General features: G+C 33.3%; 2 protein-coding genes across 2 annotated transcripts; both read right to left on the bottom strand.

The window, feature by feature from the left end:
• Positions 1-2,844: 2,844 nt before the first annotated feature.
• On the bottom strand, positions 2,845-6,614 carry LOC120068317 (probable protein S-acyltransferase 14). The gene is made up of 7 exons (XM_039020034.1): positions 6,060-6,614; positions 5,196-5,442; positions 5,002-5,093; positions 4,442-4,565; positions 4,272-4,357; positions 4,105-4,170; positions 2,845-3,381 (listed from the first exon to the last, which is right to left on the bottom strand). Exons 1-7 carry the CDS (start codon positions 6,246-6,248, stop codon positions 3,253-3,255), a joined length of 933 nt encoding a protein of 310 aa, XP_038875962.1. The 5' UTR covers positions 6,249-6,614; the 3' UTR covers positions 2,845-3,252.
• Positions 6,615-7,223: 609 nt separating this feature from the next.
• On the bottom strand, positions 7,224-8,730 carry LOC120067397. Its single transcript, XM_039018965.1, has 2 exons — positions 8,509-8,730; positions 7,224-7,313 (listed from the first exon to the last, which is right to left on the bottom strand). The coding sequence occupies exons 1-2, from the start codon at positions 8,728-8,730 to the stop codon at positions 7,224-7,226; spliced, it is 312 nt and encodes a 103-aa protein (XP_038874893.1).
• Between the last annotated feature and the right edge of the window lie 584 nt (positions 8,731-9,314).

Raw genomic sequence — 9,314 nt, 5'->3', positions numbered from 1 at the left:
GCTCGGATGGTGAGATTCACCCTTGCGCTCACATCCGCTTCTCGGCTCTGGATAGGTCAAGAAACCGATCGAAAGTCTTCAGACAAATTCGTTACCATCTGAATTATTGCTTTTTGGGAGCCGTCCAACTCTTCGACACGCTTCTCTATGTGGGCAATAGAGCCCGATGAGGCTATTTGCCACTTTCAAAGCTGCCAAGACCGTGCTGTTTTGGTCTCAAGGGTCTCTACCCTCATCATTAGTTCTCTGACGTGTAATCCGTCTAGGCGGCCCACTACCGCATCAATTCCATCGGCTTTCTCAGCAACTTCTTGTAGCCGAGTCTCTAGGAAACGGATACTATCCGGGACCTCTCTCAGTTAGAGCATTTGCTCTTCCATCTCTACCAGCCTGTCCACATGGGACTTGTTTAGGTTCTTTGTCGCCGACATGATCACTGATCTTTCCCTCTATGAGCCGACTTGGCTCTGATACCAACTGTCACAATCGCTCTTTCGGAAGCTTCTCTTAGTGATTGTGCGGCACTTGTTCCCACTCACGAACAAGTCAGCCAACTCAATACGGACTGCCGGTGGCACACCGAGTACCTCTTGCAACTCCACCCCCGTTTTAGGGAAAACGGTTTTAGAAAACGGTTTTAGAAAACGGGTTTGGAGAAAAGGTTTTCATAAGCAGTTTTTGTGAGTGCGAATAAGGAAAGAAAGATTGTAGTAGGCTAGAAAGCAATAAGCAACAACAACAGCTTTATAGAGTACTACTCTGGGTATGGAGAAGTGATGATTAGTCTTATCTCCACATAATGCATTCTGAACAAAAAGCCAACTGGCACCCTTGCATATGCAAAAGGGCGAGTGGTCACTTACAATGAAAATATAAAGAAAGCAAGCTAACTAAACTAATACAATACATGATATAAAAGTATGCTAGAAGGGAGTTGGATCGGACATGCGTCCATGGGCAACAAACCCTAGACAAGCATGACCGTGACAACTAGCTAGGATGAACATTAAATTCAACATCACACTAACAAATGCAGCTTTCTTACTTTGATGACCTCACAATAACAAATTTGAGAACGGAACATATATAAGACTATATTGTTTATTTTAATATTTAAAATTTAACTTTTAGAATTTATGAGAATGGAATATTTTGATTGTATTTTTGCAGCTTTAATATATATTTTTTATTTTAAAATTTTATTTTTTTAAAATAAAAATTATATTGGAAATGAACTTTTAAACATAGAAAATTTTGAAAAATTTATTGAAGTGAAATTATTATTTTTTTTAAAAAAAAAACAATAGAATTTTCTCAACAAAAAATCTTCATCCGATTTTCGTGAAATGAAGTATAAAATTTAGGAGGAATGGAAATTTGCCTCCACAATGACCATGTCTACCCTCATGCACCAAACATTTCGAGCTTGTTGTTGACCGTTTTAGTCGAAATGGGAAAGTTTCTAGTCGAAAATTTTTCCATACTCCCTCTATTTATGGTGTGTCACATCAATATATTTTTATAAGATAAATGTAACCCACTAATATTAATGCATCGTTGACTAATATTTATGAAGATAAATATATAATTTAAATAATTTAAATAAAGAGAGTATAGTATTTTCATAGTACTAAACCTAAGTATGATGTTCGCCTAACCTATCATGCATTATTTGATTAGCTTGACCACACCAACCCCCAAACCACTTGGTCATCTCAAGCTTGCCCCTCCTTGGATGCCATGTCCAATCAAAAATTAGGTAAAATGATTACTCTCAAGTTCTTAATGATTTATCCGTTAAATTTGGTCCATTTTCAACATATTATACTTAAATTTATCTTTATCCATCAGTTTAAATTTTTAGATTAATTGATAATTTAAAATAGTATCAAAATAAGTGGTTTAAGAGATCATGTCTTCAAATCCCTACATTATTATTTTCTCCCCAATTAATATTTATTTCCACTTGTTTTGTTCTTCAACATATTTCAAACCCATAAGTGTGAGAGTGATATATTGGATGGACTACTCTCGTTACCAATTGATTTTGAGATAGAACTCTATACTATTAAATAATACTTTTCAATATCATTTTGATAAGATATTCAAATTTATTCAAGCTCTCAATTGAATGGGAAAAAAATCAACGGTTCAATTAGAAGTTTAATCTTAAAACTCTAAACTTCTTATCTAGTTAGAATGTTAAAGTGTCTATTAAACCTCTAAACTTTCAATTGTGTCAAATAAGTACCTAAACTTCTAATTTGTATAATAAAAATTTAACCTCAATTTCACGTCTAGTAAGACTGTAAATTAAAAAAAAATTAAAAGGACAAAATAAGCACGAACTTCAAAATTCATCAACTAATTTTGTAATTGAATCAAAATTAATATTAGCTCATCTAACCATGTAAAGAGGTAAAACGAAATTTTCTCTAACAATGAAATGAAGGACTAAAAAAAGGTATAGATAAGTTCCAACTTAGTTGATTGCATAACATAATAATAATTGATATGTAATCCTTCTCTCAGGATTGAGAAGATTCAAATCCCCTAGCAAGAAAGATGCACATAGAGTTCCAAAGTAATAATAATAAAATAAATAAGTTCCGTATTAAATAATCAGAATGTTTAAACCATGGTTAGAATTTTGGATATTTTATTTTCCAAAACTAAAAATTTCAAGCTCCTACTTATTGACGCCAGTACTATCTTTCCTCCCTTCACATGCGCATAGAGGGAAACGGCCGCTACCCCAGCCCCCCACAACTGACTTTAATATGAAAATGAAGTAGATCAAGCGATCTAACAATAATAGTAATAATAATAATCTGCAAAAACATGGGCCTTCAAAAAGTTCCAATAATATGACTAATTCCCAAGGGCTCTAGATGGAGTCTTCTGAAAGTATTTAATCGGGGTTTAGGGTATAATCTCAAAATTAAGAAAGGTTTCATACAAAATAACAAATATACATAAAAAGGTAACATTGTGCTAAAATTTGACACAGAGCTAAAATTGTTGTGCATCACTAAGCAGACAAATGGCTTTTCAAACTATTATTATACAGCGCGCCACCTGAGAAGGCTATTCTTTATGATTTGTTTGTTAGGAATTTTAACTGACCTTTCATTCAATTTAAGGATCAAGGTGAAATCTTCTGCCCCACAGGATCTCTCCCCTTGATGCAATCATTTAGTTATCTATGTATCCAACAATGGGAGCTTGCACATTTTAACTCTGAGTTTGATTTTACAATTCCTGAAGTAGATTTAAGTCTGACCTCATTGGGTACTCGAGGCCTTGGAGATTAGGCATCCGCTTTAGGTCATCTTGAGAATATGCAGGGATAAACCAGTACTTCTTATCCATTCCGAACACCTGATTCATGAATTAATTTAGTGTTGTTGGCAAAAGAACTCCGGCATATATAAGAAATTGATACAAAGAATTCCAAGTTGTCCCCACATGTTATAAGCTATCCAATTTTAATTTCACAAGTTGAATTCAATTTTTAAGATTTCCTTTTAATAGAAACTACCATAAAACATTGGTACTGCAGATAATGTTACAAAAAGTTAGGTCCTTGAGGATATTATTGATATAAATCTTCGTAGATGATGAAAAGTTTGGTTTGTTATCCTAAAATTTTGAACATAGATGCATTTTGACTAACTGAATATGATTGACAACTTCAATATGGGATAGCGATAGGAGGAATAATGCCAACCAGTTTATTTTGCCCGCACTCTTAGAAAAAGGTACAGGAGCAGCGAAGTAGAGTTTGTAGGTTGTTATGAATCCAAGATAGGGACAGTTGGGACCAACATGTCATTTTCGAATACAGACAAATTAAAAAGCCGTATTGCAAAAGATAAGAAATAGGGAAATTTGGAAAGCTAAGAGCGGTAGAGTAAGTACGATAAAAGAAACTCTGTTAGAGAGATCAAGCCTCTGGAAACTTGGGTAGCTTGTAACTAAATAAGGACATCGATAAGAAAAATCAGCGTCTAGCTGTCTAGCACCAACAGATAACTTACACAACCAATAAGTGAATAAAAGAATGCCTGCAAGGAAGAGGCCAGTGAGCTCAGAGGAAGATACCTGCTCAAAATTTTTTCTGCGACCAAGGTCATAATGCCATTTCGGAGTGGTTTTCTTCTCATATGCCTGGCAAAGGTGAATTAAATATCCATAGACCAATTCAACCACTTTAAAATGTATAAAAGTAAAGCAAACAAAATACTGCTTCTTAAAAGAAAAGGCCTTACCTCAATTGTGGTAGTATTGGCTGCTACCAGTGATATGTGCAATATCAGAAAACCCATAACACTCAGTGCAAATGTTAAATTTAAAACTGTACGGCACAAGAAAAAAAAAAATATTAGAGATATGTCGAAATGTTTTAATTATTGAACAATGTTTTCAATTATGCACTTACTAAATGTGATAAATATTGCTGCAAGGCTGCCAGGTGTTCCCGTTATATCACCATCAGAGAAAAAAGCTAAGAAGTATGGCAATAATGACAAAGTGACAAGGGTTGTTTCAAGAAATGTGTAAAACTGTATAAAAATGAACAGAATGAGCCGATTAGTGAAACTTCCATATATCTCTAGCTAGCCATGCACTGATGAAACAAAGTTGTAGCTGGACATTAGAAATGCCAGAAGAAGAAGACGTTAGATTCTCAACTACTCTAGGATACAATGTTTTTGTCTCACACAGATCATAAAAACAAGAAATGCAATGATGCTGCCATAACACAATCAGAAAACATCTCTATAGCACAACTAGAACATCTAAAATAGCAGGTTATATCAATTGAAAAAGTTCCCAAAGAACTAGAATACACCCATGAGTATCTAAGTGGCATCATTTATTTTTTGACCGGATACTATAGGTTCATAGGAGACCATCCATCACGAGAACCATGGAATTGGAAACAAAGAACTAAAGATCAGAAGGATTAAAGGATGCAGATACTCTGGTTGTGCATACCAAAAAAAGCAGGAAGTACTTGTAGTTCTTTGCTCCAACACAATTGACGACCCACACACAATGATGGTCCATTTTCAATACACACCTTCCACCTACCAAAGAAAGAATAATCGGTATTTATATCTTGTTTACTGGCTAGGACGATAGTAAGCTTCAACAGGAAATAAAAGTTAGGAAGAGATTGAAGAACTTACAAACAGAACAATGATGGCAACGAGGTGGTTTAAACTGATTGCACTTGCGACAAAACCGTATTTTTTGATTTGCAGAGTCACTTGGCACAGTACCTTGTTCTGGCCCTGAACCAGGACCTTTGTATTCTGATGCCATTAATGGATCAGCATCGCCTTTCTCTTCATCCGATTCAGGTCTCCAATAAGGTGGAACAAATCCCGGATTTGTTAGTACAACAGAAAAGTAGCTCCATAATAGCATCGCCAACTACATAAACAGATTGGTAAATTGAAGGTTTCAAGCTATATGATATATACATTTTCTATTTTAAAGATGAACACGCAAACATTACCACAACACATTATTTCAATTTGGTAATAAGGCATAGTGTTTTATTCTCTTTTTAGTTATTTTGGCCCGAAGCACCGGCGTTTTCCTAAACAAACCAAAAAGAAGAATCCCAGAGATATTCTATTCTCTGCATAAAGCCCTTCTATGAGCTAACAAAGAGATAAAAGAAAAAGCAAACGGTGGTCACCTAGAGCAATTAACGAATCTACAAGGTAATGTTAAGTTTGGACTCTAAAGAAATTAGAAGATTCAGCTGAAATTTTAACCTGCCAAGCTCCAAAACTAATATGAAACAATATACAATAAGCAATAAATTTCTGCATTAGAATGTTAAGATTTCTACAAGTTCACATTTCCTAAGCAACTCATCTTAAAGCAAATTCGAAATTCGCAATACAAAGACGATAAAAAGAATAGGAAAAAGAAAAATCAGGAACTGCTGAGGTCTCCAAGTAGCTAAATTGTGGAAAGTCAAATTAAGTTGGCCTAGTATGCAAATGGAATTGCAGCTAAAAAGAGGAAAAATAGATTACCAAAGAATGAAACAAGAGCAAGACTAGGAGAGCGGTAAGCGAATTGAGGCCTCCGCGAAAGAGAGCCGGACCATAGTTGACGACGACCAAAGCGTAATAGGAGAGACCGACTATACCTAGAACTAAGAGGATCATGATGAAACCCAAAGCACGCAGTGCCGTGCAGAATTTGAAGACATTCCAAGACATGTCTGCTCCTGATTCTGATCTCGCAAAAGGAAGCGATGAGAAATCATCAACGGAGTGCGAAATCGGAATGAGAAACCGGAAGATGACCGGAGTTCAAATTTCAGAGCCGATTGGGAAACATTCTGTAATAATTAGGAGAGGATTCGAATTGGAAGAGAGAAATTAAGAAAATCCAACCGTGGGATCGACGAACGGACTAATTCCAGATGAAGAAACTCGAAAGTGCCCCTAATACAAAATTATGAGGATAATTCCGATTATACGTTTCGATAGGTTCCCACGCGTCGTTTTAGTACAAAAACAACAAACCGTGTGCGACGGAAGACATTTTTTTTTTTTTTTTTTTTGTCAAACTAGGTTTTTAGTCCCAAGTTTTTGAGGAAGAAATGGCAAATTATCTTTTTTTCCCCCTTTTTTAGAGAAATGTCGTAAAATTGTAGTACTAAATTTCTGTACGTGCCGATATTTTCGACAATATTTGTAGATATTTTCATGGTATCATATAAAAATCTACCAAACATAATAATTAAATAATAAAAATATTACTAATAAATATAATATAAATAATAGATCTATTAACTTATTTAAAAATCATAAAATATTTATTTATTAATTTAAGTTTATTTTTTAAATTTTTTATTTTTATAATTTTTTCAGAAATATTCATCAAAATCAAAATTTTATCGATATTTTATCAAAATTTTCATAAAATTAAGGTTTCAATATTTCATTGTTATTGATATTTTAAATATTGTGTACGATTATTATTTTTTTCTTTTTTCATGACAATTACGTAGACAATTGGGAAGATAGAAATCACTATGAAGAATACATGTTAATTAATACAACTTACGATAAATTAAGGATTAAAAAACGTATATATATATTTGTTTTCTATTGCCAAGTCCAAACTACTACAACCTACATATACCTCAATTAACATATTTTATTAACCTTAAGGTCAAAGTAGGGTTGTCAGCATAACGGGACGAGGTCGAGGATGCACTCTCCATCCTCGTCCTCGTGGGAATTTTTAATCCTCATTCCTGTTCCATTCTCCATTTTCTAAAGTTAGAGTTGAAGTCAGAGAATCTTATTTCGAGAATCAGGTCCACATGGGAAAAAATTTTCTGTCTTCTATTTTTTTTATTTAAATAAATTATTTTTTACATTGAAATTGTAAATATTTAAGATAACAAGTTAGTATTATTATTGTTTTGTTTATTTAAATTAATAATAAAGAAACCATTTAGCATTTTTTTAATTTTAAATTTAATACAAAGTTAGAGTTAATTAAGTTATGAAATAATTTTTTTTAAAAAGTAAAAATATAAAAGGCAGGATTGGGGTCGGGGACGAGGTAGGTCCCGTCCACGGTTCGGGGCTTGTTTTGTGTTCCCAGATTGATCTCATTCCTGGTCAAATTAGGGATTTCTTACTCCGATTGGGGTGAGTACCCGCGGAGCCCTGATCTCGTGGGGATTTTTGTCAACCCTAGATCAAAGGTTCGATCCTCCTACCTATATTAATTTTTTTTTTTAAAAAAAAAAACTACTACAACCAACAAATATTGTATGGAAATTATAAATGGTGGACATATACTCCCTCTCTCTTACTATTTTTAAAATTGTTGTACTAGAAAAAGATAAAAGAAAATAAATTAATTTATACTTCTAAAATTTGAGATTATATTATGAAAATAAACATAACTCAATGGGTGAACTAGTAAAGATATCAATTTTGTTAAGCTTTAATATTTCAAAATTTTCATTTTAATAAACAAATTGAAATTGTTTAAAAAAGTAATTTCATTAGCTTAGCTTCAAATATGATAGATGCAAATACAGTCTGATGAGAAGACGTAAAATGAATACCAAAGAAGTAATATAATTTGAACATTAAGATAAAATAATGTTTTCATCCTCTCACAATTAAAACTTTTGAGGGGAAAAGATTTGTTATTTTTTTGGGTTAAAATGAAGTCAATCTAGTTCAGGAGCATTACTAAGTAAATTTAATTCAACGGTAATTGACATGACATTTTTTATTAAAAATCGAAGGTTCGATCTCCTATCTTTATAGTTGTCCTGCACTAAAAAAAAAAAGCATTAATGGAACCTAACCTAAAGTTGTTCATAAGTATCTTGTATAATTTTTATTTTAATTTTTTGTTAATTTGGAGGAATCATCCCATTTTACAAAACTTATTAAATTTACAAATTTATATCATTGAAGCCAACATGAGTTTACTCAGTAGTACCCTCGACAAGAGAAGTATCCTAGAAGCAACTTTGATTCCTTCAAGTATGGCTCGAATTTCAGCTAGAGTCTCAGGAAAAATTATATTCAATATGGAGGCAACCGTAGCAACTAAAGAACCCGATGAGTCTCGAATAGAAACACCAATACCAGTTAGATTAAAAGAAGATCTCCAGCCGGCATCAACATTAGCTTTAAACCAATCTTGATGTGGAGGGGCCATAGAACAGAAACAGCTGAGGTGTTTAAAGGCTGACCTGCAGAATGGATCTGATTTTTGGACAAATCTGAGTAGAAATCATCTTTGTACTAAAGAATCCACTTTCTTCTAACATCACATGAAGGAATTTTCTCTCCATGAACAAACTTGTTTCTGTCCGTCCATAGCCCAACAACCAATAGCAAATAGATCCAACTCTTCTTTTTTACAACTTGAATTGATTGCAATCTGTCAATCAATAAAACTTTTATTAAAATCAAATCTGAGTAGACTACGAGAAGATAAAGATTTCCATATGGATCGAGCACGAGGGCAAGAGTCTAAAACATGATTACAACTTTCAAAATCACCGGAACAAAGACTATAGTCTAACATAATAGATAGATATACCAAAGACTTCCATCCTTTTTTAATTTAACACGTGATTCATGGGAGTAAGAGCTTTGAATCTTTGATCTTTTGATCTAAGAGCACATACTTTAATCAAAGTTGGGAATTAAACAACAAAATATAATTATATACAAAAATGCAATAATACAAACGAAACTAAAGTTGTCTTATTGAATGTAAACTAAATAATCTTAAGA

This window comes from Benincasa hispida, chromosome 12, assembly GCF_009727055.1.
Source record: "Benincasa hispida cultivar B227 chromosome 12, ASM972705v1, whole genome shotgun sequence".
Classification (NCBI taxonomy): Eukaryota; Viridiplantae; Streptophyta; class Magnoliopsida; order Cucurbitales; family Cucurbitaceae; genus Benincasa; species Benincasa hispida.
This window is presented reverse-complemented; position numbering and strand designations above follow the sequence as displayed.

What these genes read in the sequence shown, in the direction of transcription:
- LOC120068317 (XM_039020034.1), bottom strand. Translation starts at nt 6,248, where the DNA reads ATGTCTTGGAATGTCTTCAAATTCTGCACGGCACTGCGTGCTTTGGGT. An exon ending in TGCTCTTGTTTCATTCTTTG is followed by an intron (nt 5,443 to 6,059) that starts GTAATCTATTTT and finishes CTGTTTATGTAG; the next exon opens with TTGGCGATGCTATTATGGAG. An exon ending in TTGCCATCATTGTTCTGTTT is followed by an intron (nt 5,094 to 5,195) that starts GTAAGTTCTTCA and finishes TTTCTTTGGTAG; the next exon opens with GTGGAAGGTGTGTATTGAAA.
- LOC120067397 (XM_039018965.1), bottom strand. Translation starts at nt 8,730, where the DNA reads ATGGCCCCTCCACATCAAGATTGGTTTAAAGCTAATGTTGATGCCGGC. An exon ending in GGATACTTCTCTTGTCGAGG is followed by an intron (nt 7,314 to 8,508) that starts GTACTACTGAGT and finishes CTCTAACTTTAG; the next exon opens with AAAATGGAGAATGGAACAGG.